The 13,235-nt window shown below is 43.6% G+C and overlaps 1 protein-coding gene across 9 annotated transcripts in view; it reads right to left on the bottom strand.

The window, feature by feature from the left end:
* RBM47 (RNA binding motif protein 47) overlaps positions 1–13,235 on the bottom strand; it is a 76,011-nt gene that overhangs the window by 17,925 nt on the left and 44,851 nt on the right. Inside the window, exon 1 of one of the 9 annotated variants that reach the window (XM_084518415.1) lies at positions 2,874–2,997. The exons of 6 other annotated variants lie outside the window; for them this stretch is intronic. Coding sequence is in view for 1 of the 3 variants with exons in the window: in XM_084518417.1 (XP_084374543.1) it covers positions 2,029–2,141 (113 nt within the window). In the remaining 2 variants the exon portion in view is untranslated. Of the gene's footprint in view, positions 1–2,028; positions 2,155–2,873; positions 2,998–13,235 lie in introns of those variants that run through there. 2 more of the 9 variants (XM_084518416.1, XM_084518417.1) reach the window with 2 other exon arrangements.

The raw sequence follows: 13,235 nt of genomic DNA on the forward strand, positions 1-13,235 counted from the left end.
CTGGCTTGTACATATCATGCTTTTAACTGCCTGGCGTTGCCCGTGTGCAGAGGAGAGGGGGATGAAAGGCAATCGTCTTTGCTGTGAAATTCTGTCATATCGGCAGAATGGAGCTGCAAAGTGCAGCAATTTGTACCTGACCTCTGATCTAAGAAGTTTGTGCAAACCTTTGAACCTTGGGTTGAAATTGAGAAACAAGGTTTACAAGTACAAGGAAGAGATTTCCAGTACTCGTTACCCGTGCCCAGGGTTAATATTATAAATTTAAAAAAATGTTTAACCAAGGCAGGGACTCTCTCAGGAGGCACCCTTGCTGTTCTGAGTTAATTCAAAACAATTTAAATCTATTGAAATTATAGCTTTGTTGGAAATACCCATGGTTTAGAAAAGAAATCACTGTGCATTTCAGAAAAAGAACAGGATCTGAGACACCTCATTTGAAATTCACCTTCTGCTGACCTTAACTGTATGTTTTTTTCGTTTGTTTGTTTCGTTATTTTTTTTCAAATTAAAGGCTGAAGAAAGAAGACAAAAATCATCTGTTTTAATATCGATTCTTCAGCAAAGATTAGAACTGGAATAAAAAATTGAATATAAATGATTAAACAGTCTAGCAAAATGCCTCCTCTTTCATTAACTTTATATATTTTTATCCAATATGTTATCTAATCTCAGTTATACAGTACAGTGCTAAATGAGAAACCCATGGAAAAATAATCAAACCAGCAACATTGCAACAAACTTTTGGTAGACAGTCCTGCAGACTTGTCTGGATGAGCAAGAAGGACAAATTCAGCAGGCCTGTTAGATTAACGGCATTAGCTTCATCTAATTAAAAATATTTCTCATGTCTTTCAGGCACCTGGCAAGGTCTTAGGATCAACATCATCAGCCAACACCAACATGGGTCACTGTGGATTGTGCTGAGTGTAAAGGCCTTTGGAGTTAACTGCGACTATACGACTGGAAGAGATGCAAGGGAGTATAGTAATGTGTTCCTGTGACATCTCTTGTACACGCTGAGTGCTGGCTCACCCATGGCAGGCTTGGGCATGCAAAGCTTGGTGGAGCACATTGCACATGGCTTCTGTCCCACCTAGCTTAGGGCAGGATGCTGTGATACACAACTGCTGTATCTGGTCCTCATGTGAGTGAACACTTTTGCCATTGGTTTAAGCTGGAGCACACCTGAACCTTACTGTTTCCGTTTCTTTAAAAACAAAATAGAGCCAAGTGCTTTTTTTTTTTTCAGGTTTAAGTTCAAACTCTGCTGTTGTTATCAGCACTGACCCCAATAAAGCAATAAATGAGCAAATAAATAAATAAGGATGAACAGATTAACGTCACGTGTCCTGTGTCACAGACCCACCTTAAAAGTTTCACATGCTACTTAGGTACAATGTAAATAGAATAATGTCAGAACTTTGTTCTTCTAAAAAATTATCAAATACTCAGTACACAGAACGAGTTAAATAAATTCAATTATATTAATAATACTGGCATACATATTCAAACTTCTTAGCCATCCTCAGTCTATTTGCCCCAAATTCTACACTTAAGGCTGATAACCCATTTCCAAAGCTCCATTTTGGTGTCAATCTCTTGAATAAGTACAGAACAAAGTAACAGTCAGCACAAAAGGACAACGGCAGAGCCAATCCCATTGAAAACAAAGCATATGACAGCTGTAAATGGCTACCTTTCACTTCAATAATTTGAATTAACAGAAAGGACCTCTCCGGAACCTGATTTGATTTGTTTTCTTCTGTCTGACATATCATTATTTTGTTTTTTACGGTTCCGACATTTTCTGTGTGAGTTGCCATGTAGGTCCTGGTAGTTATTCATAAACTAAGCTCATAGCTCCAGCTCAGGAGTTGCTTCCTTCTCATACAACCTTTTAAGCCCGTCCAAAGGAGGGAAAAACCCCAATCCGATACCTCGCCGCTGACACACGATCTGTCCCAACAACCAGCTAGAGGAAAACTGGGCAGAAAGCCTTTACGGAACAAGCAGCATTTCCCTTACCACCCCAGTCCCGCGATCCAACTGCAATGGGTTAGGAGGGCTCGTGCCTTCGCCGGAGCAGCCTTCCTCCCTAATCGCACGAGCTGCACGACCCGGTTATGGAGTTTGTGCATTGCTTTATTGGTCAGCCAGTGCTAGCCATGTAAATTCCTCGGGAGTCATTTGTTAAGGGCTCTCGGGCCGAGGCCGAGTGGGTGGGACAGAAGGGAAAGGGGATGTGAGCACTGCCAGACGCTGAGAGCTCTCAACAGTGGCTTGGAAATTAATAGGAAACCATCTGAAACGAATGGATTTCGGGAGGGCTGGGCCAAACCTTGAGGGAAGAATAGGCAAAAGAAACTTCAACATTGTCGCGGGTGGGGTGAAGACTGGGGGGGGGGCATTTGAACAGAAAGATTTCATTCAAAATTCAAAACTTGCAGAAAAGGGAGTGAAACATGTACAAACAACTCCTTCCTAGCACAAGGCGTTGTGCAAATAGCTTGAGTTACTCACAACAGATAAGATAAGAGAAGGGCATATTTTGCTTGACGGCACAAAGTTTTCAGTAAAACCTTTTTCTTTGTGTGTGTCTGGAAAAATTATTTTAAGGCTGAACTCGGCCCATTTATGCTTGACGAGAAATGGTCTGTGGCTCCTGGAGCGAGAAGCTCGTGCTGAACGCCTGGCGGATGCTGCTTCAGCCGCAAACACGGAACTCAAATGTGTTTGCTTGGAAGAAAAAAGCCTGGTGCAGAAGCAAAGGCAAAGGGGTGGTAAAACATGATTCATGACAGCAGAAATGGTCTGTACATAACAACGGGACATTAGGCCCCAGAAGCACTTAGGCAAAGCAAACAACACACCTTCTCGAGCGGTCAAGAGGAGGAACCAAACCAAAACACGCTTGGGATGGTGGATTCGCCAGTCTGGCAAGCAGCAAGCATAACAGGCCGGCGGGAGCAGAGGGAGCAGGGCATGCCTTGGGAGCCGACCAAATCCAGGGAAAGGGTGGCCTGCAGGGAAGGCAAAAAGCAGGAGCACAGCACCGGCAGATCATGGCCCCACTCAGCTTGGCTCTAGAAAGGGCCTCCACCTGGGCTGTGCTGTTTCCCATCCCTTTCTTCTGTCTCTTTTTTTGCCCAAGTAAAGCTTGGTCCAAAGCTCCGGCCAAGAAGCACAGAGCCAGCAACATCAGGACATCCCTGCGTGGAAGAAGTGTCTTAACCTCTCAATGACACTACGTGAGGAATGGATTCTGTGGAGAAAGTGCTGTCAGCTTGTATTAGTCTGTTCTTGGTAATGATTTGTTCTTGTCCTTAAAGTGGCTTAATCTGGGCAGGCAAACTTGGAGATGCCCTTATACTACAGATTCAGACACTGGTCAATGGAGAAAAGGAATAGGGGATTCAGAGGCTGCAGAGAGAACAACTCAAAAAAATTAGAAGTCTCCGAGCTGAAGAGAGAAATTTGGAGGATGGCAAGGACTGGAAAAAGAAACTTCATTGTGGTGGCTGCCGGGAGTGAACAGAAAGAGTTTCTGCTCTACTCACACTGCAAATCCAAATGGTGATTGTGTGTAGCCTGCTCCAACTTTTTAGACTTGTTTATCCACAACACTGTGGCCACGGTGTGTTAGGCACTGCACAAACACACCTGCAGCCCAGATCCTGGACCCAAAACTCCTGCAGCCCAAACCTGGTTCATCTCGTTTATCTTCAGAATTCCTCTCTGCAAAGCTTAAATTGTTAGTCGTGAGAAGGCTGCAGAGAAGCAGGCGCTGCTCTGCAGGCAGGGAAGCCACATCATGGAAATACAGAGGTTTGCCCAAGACTGTAGAAAGAACCAATCTCAAATCTGGGGTTAAAATCTAGGAGATTCTGCCAAAATCAGGCCCATCCTTCAATCTCACTTATCTATACAGGGAAGGGAGTATAAATGTTATTTAGCTGGTATAAGCTCACAAAACTCCCACCAACCAGATTAATTAATATTTTAAATCAGAATCCTTCTCTTGACTTTGCATTTTTTTTCCGTTGGAAAACAAGCTAATCTTAACCTTTAACTGTAAGCGTTATAACATGAATCCTATCAGCTCACCTATCATGCACATATTTGAATGCACAGGGAAGAGTAGTCTGGTGTAAGCGGAATGAGAAAGCACTGCTGCTAGCAAGCCGATGAACTTGTGTGCAGTGTACTCATTTTTAGAAGGCTCTTCAGCATACCATGTGGATCAGGAACCTGTAGGGAGGCGGCTCAAACTCTTGGCTTTCATTTTGTACTTTCACTTTTAGCCCCAGCCTGTTGTTTGTTTCCAAGATATGCCCCATTATTGTTTAAAACAATGAACATCAGCAGATCAAGTTGTTGCATGACGTTCTGATGTGTTAGCATTCCCAATGGCAGGAATCAAAAATACATTATTTTGTCTTGCAGGCTGTGTTTTTAGAGGGAACCTAAGAAAGTTGGGCAGAATTCTGCAAGTTTTTTGTGTGTCCTCCAGTTTTCCCCGGCATTAGGCACCTACTTCCTGATTGGCTTCTTGCACAGTGCGTTACATAGTGATTATACAACTTTTCATGTCTCTTTATAAGGATGCTGGTATCATCCTAAAGAACAAGTCTTATGAAGAGCATCTGGGCAAGTTTAGCTTGGAGAAAAGAAGGCCTGGGGAGGCCTTATTGTACTTTACTCATAGAGTATCCCCAAGCTGCAGTAAGAATAGAAACACATCTTCTCTCCTGAGGTACAGCTTGACTGCAATCATGAAGTGTCACCCTCCACTACAATACTACCATAGATATGCAATTATTTCCTCTTTTTGATGATTGATAGCTAAGCAGGGGCCAAATCCCAAAAGATGTTTATGGGAACAGTGCAGAGATCTGTTTCCGTCCATGCTGGTTTCCCATAGATCTTCCATTTCCTCTTGTTCTTGCCTGCAGTGGGATTACACGTGAAAGGCCTTTCCTAAATAATTGTTCTGTTGAATACATTGAGAGAAAAGGCTGGATATTTGAAGAAAAAGTGAGATGCACTGGAATGTGCTAATGGGTATCAGCTAGGAACCTGCCCCCTGGTGCAGAAAAGGCTTTCAAGGAGATTGTAAGCTTCCTCTCACCTGTCCCTTCTAGAAACAGACACATGCTCTTGCTTCTGCTAATTATGTGGGCTCCACACAATGAAAACCTCTAAAAAAGCATTGTTAGTGCTTTCTGGGATTTTTCCAAAGATCAAACCCAAATGCTTTGGGACATCCAGAGGCTGATGGCAGGTGTATCATTTAGCTGGGGAGGGTCATTATCTGGATAAGAGCTACTGTTTTTGATGAGCATGCTAGGAAACAGGCTGTCAGGAGGTATTCAGGTTGGCAGCATGGCATCCTGTGATGGTGCAGACGTGAGAAAATGAAAGGAGAAGGGAGCAGTGGGTTGGCTTTTATGGTCACATTTGGTCTTCAAAGACTACTGAGAGATTGTACTAGAATAAGAAGGGAATGTGCCAGCTAAAATATTTCACCAAAAGGACACATACATTTATGATTGACCTGCAAGGTCTCTGATTTCAAAAGTGTTTAGAGTTTATCAGTATATTTGCATATAAACCCCACCTCAGCCACGATACAGACACAAAAATTAGGATCTCATAATGTTAACACTGACAACTTTTTTTTCCCTTTTTCTTTTTTAATTTTCTTTCTTCTACTTCTCTTTTTAACAAAACCTTTTTGTGTTTGGTGAAACAGGTTCTCGCACGTTTGTAGAACCATTTTATTGCCTATTTGAATGTTTAAAGAGGCAACATCACTTTATTTAAATGAATAACATCCTATTTTACACCTGTTCTTATAAAATGTGAGCTAATACAGCACAGTTCTCAATTTCCTGACTTAAAGCTGGTGCAGACCAAAAATTGCTAAGACTATTCAGAGAAAGTACAGCCCCTTGTTTTGAGCACTAAAACTTTTTCTCTCTCTCTTTTTTTTTTTTTTTTTTTTTTTTTTTTTTTCCCCTCTATGGATGGATAGTATGCAACGTATGATTATGCATCTCAAAAAAAGCTTTTACTATATGAGGTGTTCAGGCACCCAGGCAAGCACCCAAAACCAACAGTTTTCCAGGTTCTCTACGGCTGAAGCTGTCTCAGTGTGTAAGCCACGTCAGTGCTCTGGCCCTTATCTTGCCACATCACGGAGGATTCCCAGAAAACGCCCTCACAAAGGCAGACTCCCCTCCTGCCCTGCCAGCCCCAGCCACCTCCCATGCCCCTACCTGCAGAAGACAACGTCACAGCCCTGGAGGTGGAGTTCCACCAGGGGGAAAACTGGCTCTGATTTTAACTGGGAGCTTTTCCAGATCAAAACTGCAGTCCTGGAGGTGCTCCTAAATGCAGCGTCATCCCACACGAGCCTGCCAGGTTCACGGAGAGCAGCAGTCCTGCATCCTGCTGCTGCTGCGATAAGGTGCTGTGTGGGCACTGCAAGCTAGGGCTGGAGGTAGGGTTCCTCTAGGGACCTACTGACCAGAGTCCTGTGGAGCTGTGCAGGTGGCCAAGGACACGGTGGGCTTTCACCTTCTGTGTTTTAATCTCAGGCTTCTCTGGTTCGTGGGCAGCCAGAGTTGCCCTGACAACCTTAACTGTCGCCATACAAAGTTTTTGTTTCATTTTAGCCAACCCTTTGCTGCCCTGCAATCTAAGTCAGCACAGAGGATCTCCTAGAGGGGAAGCTCAGTTTTTCTGTGCAAATTTCTGTGCTTTCATTTCAGCCTGAAAGCAAGCTTTAAGTTCCAAAGTTGAAGAAGATGGATACTGAATGAAACCATTGAGTGTAATGGGTTTTAATTAGGACATTAAAAAATAAAGAAGGAAACCAGAAAAACCCAAAGAATTTTTATATAGACACAACCATTACATTTCTGTAGGATGTTTGCTTTCCAATTAATAAATACAGGTTGGGTTCTGGACAGACATATCTACAAGGGAGATTAATCTGATGGTTGCTTTTTGGTCCCTTGGTAAATAAAACATTCTAATTAGAGACGATTTAGCACTCCCTAGCCCGATGTGGCTGCTTGAGACCGATTTTTCGCACCACTTTTTCACAAATCTTGTGAACTGCCAAATTTAAGGTCCCACTCCATGCTCCCCACAGCCACCCCTGTGCACCCTTAGCTTATGCTGCCCCAAACATTATGCACCAGTGCTGGCCTGAAGCATTTGTCAGATTACTAGCATTGCACAAATTCAGGGGAAAACAAAGGAAGGTTTTCTTTAAATGCCTGATGAATCAGTTTTACTGATCGGCTCCTGCTCTGGAGAAGCTGATGAGATTTCACAGGAGGTAGACGAGGGCCTTTCTTCAGTACCAAGGAGCTCACTGAAACACCCAGTGAGATTAGTGGGTAGAACAGCAAGCTGCAACCTTTAAGAAGCAGCAGCGAGTGAATTTTAGTGCTGCAGGTCTCAAGAGGCTGAAGGTACTGGAGGACTTGAGGATGTAGGCACTGAGTGGTGGTGTCTGCTCCACAGTCACTGCAAGCCCATGGGAAGGAGGGGCAACCAGTGACCATATCCTGTGGTAGTGGGGGTGTCCAGCCAGCACAAGCCAACCATGTGCCAGCCAATTTGGGTGTCTGAGTGGTTCCCAGCACATAACATTCTCGCTCTTTCCCTTTGAGACCTTGCATCACAGGGTTTTGTGGTGCATGTTCAGAAGAGGCAGGATAAAGACCTCCAAACTCTTACTGGCAGCAGGATGAAGGGAGGCTTCCAGACCCCAGGTATGAAAATGAGTGTGGTTAGCAGATGTAGGCACCATTTCCTCTCTTTCAGCAGTTGCTTTCCCCTGTACAGCTCACAGTGGATCATAGCAATATTTAGAGAAAGAGTTTTTCCTCCAGCTAACAGGTGTTGTCTTTGGTTAGGGCATACTCTTATCTATTTCAGTTCTCAACATCTTACTGAAAATAAGACATCACACACCACTTCGAAATCGTTTATAAAAAGAGGTAATCAGATAAGGAAACTGACAGTTCCCTTCAGGAAGACAAATTTATTTTTCTGTCTTCCAGTAACATGAAGGAAAAAATTTGATGAGAGAAGACTGAACAAGCTGCAGGGGCGTATACAGCATCCATTAATTCCTGCCTTTTACATTGTGTTTTGCTACACATTCACAATTGACATGCCAGAGAATGCTGATTCATTGTCAGGATTACAAAATGTGGCTTTCTATGGATTAGACAAAGTCTGTGCTGCCATCCGTAGTGAAGGCATCATTACTGAAGAAGTCTGAGTGTCAAGCAGATGAGCTTTCTACCAGGATATCACTGCCAGAATATCTGGGACTGGACTTCATATGGTAAAAAGCTGATGTGACAAGGTCCTGTTTAAAACTAGTTTAGAGTTAAGGGATAATGACAGGCCCAGACACCTGTCCTCTGACATTAGGGCAGTGGGGAGGCTGAGAGGAGCATCCAGAGCCAGAAGCACGGTCCCCCCTCCTGGCACCTCAGCCCGGTGCACTTTGTCCCCGTGGCCGAGTGGACACGGGGACACGCCCTCAGGAGCTCCTGCCTTGCCTCACCTCACCCCATCGCCCAGGCTCCTTCTGTCCACAGGTGGCCTCCTGCCTGCTCCCTCTCTAGGAGTACGGCTGCAAGCCTCCTTCAGCAGAGCTTTTGTCTGCTTTTGTGGAGCTACATCAGAAACACCATTCCCAAGTTCATTCTGGTTTTAAGCAACACAAACAAAAGTGCTCTGCTGCCAAAATAAGGCGAGCTTCCTCAGTGGAGGAAACAGGAGGGGCCCGATGCCCCTCTGTCAGCGTTTACTCCACCAAACCTCTTACATGCAGTCCTAGAGCCACTTCCATACAGAGCTCTTTCCGCGGCACAGAAAAACAAGTGTAACTCCTGCTATGAACTTTGCAACCCTGTGGTGAAACCACCCACCGTAACCAAACACGCTCAAACAGTAAAAGGGCACTTTCACCTCCATGGCTGCACCTGAGATGGGGCCCAACGCCTGCACGGGGCTTTCGGGCAGCAGTGGTGCCTCTGACAGCCAGACAGACCCCAGGTCACCTTGCCGGGTAGAGCTGCCCTAATTAAACTTGAAAACGCTCAAGGACAGTGTTAACGGTCAGCAGTCACAAAACCCCACAATACGGTGATTTTTTTTATGGGACCACACTTCTGCTATAAAACACTTTGCTCTCAAAGAAAGACCCGAGAGCATTGTTGACATAACTTTCCTCTACAGATATTTGACAAGATAAAACAGGCAAAGTGCCTGTGGTTTCAAGGCCAATAATAGCTGAAGTGTTTAAGAATGAGAAGAATGGTCTGAAAGGTGCAATTATTAAATCCATTAGTTAAATCACTCCTTCCCTTCATTGCTTAAGAAAATGTTTCTACTATGACCTAGAATGTGCTGCTCTTGTGCCACTCACAAAATTTAAGCTCGAGGCATGCCTCGTCCAGGGCACACCGAATCCCCACATTTCCTATCTCCTGTGGGAAGTCTGTGTTTTTAAGAGGACATTTCCAAACTGGCAATAACCAAACCCTTGAGGTTAGACTCAGAAGCTGCATGAGAAGGTCATTAGACAGGAATCATCCCTTCCTTTGTTTCAAGGAGGGGGTAGAGGCACAAAATGGACTCTACATCTACTCCCTCAGCTCTGCCCTGTTTGATGTCCCATAGTTCTCTGCAGGGCAGGTGCCTGTAGGCCCTGACCCATTCCCACATCCCTCCTGAGCCTCTACCCAGCCTCCTGGGGCACTGCCTATAGAGCTGGCTTTGGGACCAGGCAATTACTCATATCTTTTAATTGCCCATGTGCTTCTTGGTGGTGTTTTAGGCCCAAACAACCTGCACTGTCCTGACCACAGTCTCAAAGAGCATGGGCTAGGGGCTGCCAGATGTTGTGGGCAAATCCAGCTTGGTTTTTGGGGAAGGAGAAGACTTCAGATAAAATACTGTGTGCTGTGCTGACTTTGGGTCCAGGGAAGAGAGCCTGGTATGCTTTATTCATTAATAGAGGTGTAACCAATGGGAACTACTGTCCTCAGTTGATGGGCATAAATAATGTTCACCACGCATCTGAGACCTTAGCTGTTTGCAAGGAAGCATTTACAATTAAACAGGAAATTGCAGTTAACCAGGTGACAGATGACCATAATACAGTGAGATACTCCCTTTTCTTGGGAGGAAAAAAAAAAAAAAAAAAAAAAAAAGCTAAATTTTTCTCAGGAACAAAAATATCAGCGACTCTTTACCCCTCACCCTTCTCAAAAACATGCAAGGTAATTTTTTTACAGAAATGCATTTAATTGGTGAAAATACACATAGGTGCATTTTAAAGGCAAACGTTACCAAATATCTAGAGAAAGAGATGCTTCAGAGCAGTAAATTGGTTGAAATCTGATTTTTCTATGGGTGCATGCTATCTTCAGAGCACCACTGGAGGTAAGCAGAGACCTGCATTTGAAGGTGCTTCCCTTCCTGCTTTGTTACTGGAGATTTTTCCTAAAGAAAAAGGAAGGCATTTTTGTGCAGACTGTCTCAGTCTTACTCAGATTCGATGGCATGATTTAGCACATAATTTGTGAGTGTGGACACGTTGTCTAGTACACAGATTAACGTAGCAGCAAGCAGGTTGTCACCCATGTGCCACCTATCCAAATACTTAGACTTCCATGTCACGCCTGAGGTCTGAATACCTCTCGTATATATTAAAATAAGTTTAAAAAAAAAACTATTTTCTATCTGTAGAAGAAATTACTTGCATAGTTGAGGAGTGAATGTGAAAAGCTGGTTGAATTTTTGTTGGTGGAAATTTTGTTAATATGAATTAAACCAATTCATTTGTAGAATCACAAAATCATTTAGGTTCGAAAAGACCTCTAAGACTACCATTAAACCATGTCCCTAAGCACCATATCTAGGCATGCTTTGACATGAATGTTACATCAAGGATTTAATTTTAATTGAATTTAATTTCTTACATGTTTCATAGTATGAAACTGGTGGCATGTACAAGACAGGGCATACCAGAAAGTACAGATAAAGTGATCAGGTGGTAAGGTTCCTTTGTTTTGATCATTGACCTTTGTAAATTCAAGCAAAATTTTACCCAGAGGATGTGCCACAAGAACAATGAAGAGAAGTAAGGTTATACTGGGGCTTGTGACTGCTTTTGCGTCATTATAATGGACATTCTTTGGAAATTCTAAGTTATTTTGGGAACAATTATTATTAAAAATGAAACCTAAGTGGATTAAAATTGCCTTGCATGTAATTTCCTAAGTACATTGATGATGCCAACAAAGCAAAAGTCATTTCCTTATGCAATCATTGAGGTACATCATTTCAGACAGGAAAAAAGCGTACAATTTTGTATTCACACATTTATTTCTGAAAAGACCATTTTATACACATGAAAAGGTTACTTTGGTCTGCTATTGAAATCCTTAGAAGATTAAACGTAATATTCAATATTCAACATAATATGCAGTCACACAGTGCGATGGTTGCTACGTGGGCCATGGACCACTTGCAACCTGGAGCAAGGATAGAGTTAATGCTCCTACTTGTGTGAGGAAGAGGAGGACAGATGGTGGCTGGGGAGACACTCAGGGCTTGGACATGGCCCCTGAGAGCTACCACAGATGCTGGCTGGTATGTGCTCCGACTCAGCGTGTGCCCACTTCATGGGAAGAGGCAAGCCTGACAACATGTTGGCTCTGGATGTGATTCATTTCCCTATGCTTCAGCAACAGCATAACTGCAGTGCCTCCTGAAGCTGGAGGGTTGTAAATTTTAGACAAGTGAAGGAAATTATCCATCGTGGATCTTACTGCGACCACATACAACCAAGGGCAGGAACCTCTAAGTGATTGTCAGTTTCTAACAAAGATACTCAGTTGTACTCAGAGCATGGTCAGCTTCAAGAAAGAAAAGACCTTCATGTCTAAGGTGTAAGGCTGTCTGGTGAGGTCTTCTTAGGTCAACCATGGTGGGGTCTTCTTAGGTCACAGAAACAACAGAAATCATGCTTTGAAATGCTCTTCTAGTGAAATTATCAGGAGAACCTAAATCAATGCAAACCCTAAATGACAACCTGAGCTGATTAAGGAGCACTTTACAAAAGGTCCCTCCCTGGGTACACTATGATCATGTTTCACCAAGAGCAACCAGCTTCTCCTCCTACCCCAGCTGGCCAAAGGTCAGCATGTTGAAGGGAGCAAAGTCCAGCAGTAACTCATGGTGAAATGTCTAAAGCCACTCCAGATTACCACAGGCAGTCCAGAAGTAGAGCTTCTGTGAAACTCAAAGTTCACAGATGTAAACCACTTTGGACATTTAAGTTTGGAAGGGGAGGGAATGCATTTCTGCACAGTATTTGTCACTGTGACAGAGCAAATAGGTAATGAATAGACCTCGTTGTCTTTGCCTAGGAGTTGATTTCCCTGTTTGCATACAATTCCCAGGTCCTGCACACTTTTCCTGTTTGTGACGAACACTTGGTGCTCTTATCCTGGTTTCCTAAAAAAAACGTGGTGTATGAAACCGTGCCATGGTGGCCAGCCCCATTCTACTCATTCATAACTTCTGAGCCTGCTGGCCAGCTTCAGGAAAACCAGGGCTGAATGAGAGAAATGGAATTTGTTTCTGCCTGAGGGTGAGGTGGTTATAGCCAGGCTTTTCCCTGCCCCAAGAAGCAGTGTTTGGCAGGGCTGAATGACCTGTGGCTGAGTGCACGTGCGCCCCAAACAGCCCCCAAACCTGCTCAGCCCAAAAGGAAGGGGGTGCAGAAAGGAGCAAGGGAGAAATACAAAGGTTGGAGCTGGAATTGCTCTGCATTCCTACAGTGGCACTGCAGAGAACCAGGCTTAATAAGTTCTGTTACTCATAGATCATCCGGTTATAATGATGTTAAATCCTCCAGTCCATGTCTGTCAAATTCACACTGAGATAAGTAGGAGCTAAGCATGATCAAGAGCCTTTGAAAACTGTGTAAGTGCCTAGGTATTGGCCTCGGGAGGTCTGACTTTAAATACCCATACCTTAAAATGACAACATATCAAAAAAACAAAAGTTCAGTCTTTCAGACACAAACTTTAATTGTTACATTGCTCAACTAGCAGGAACCTTAACAACAAAATTATGAAAAAAAAAAAGAAAAAAAAAAGTACGCAGTTACATTCTAACCCTGAGTA

Source organism: Aythya ferina, assembly GCF_964211825.1.
Source record: "Aythya ferina genome assembly, chromosome: 4".
Lineage (NCBI taxonomy): Eukaryota > Metazoa > Chordata > Aves > Anseriformes > Anatidae > Aythya > Aythya ferina.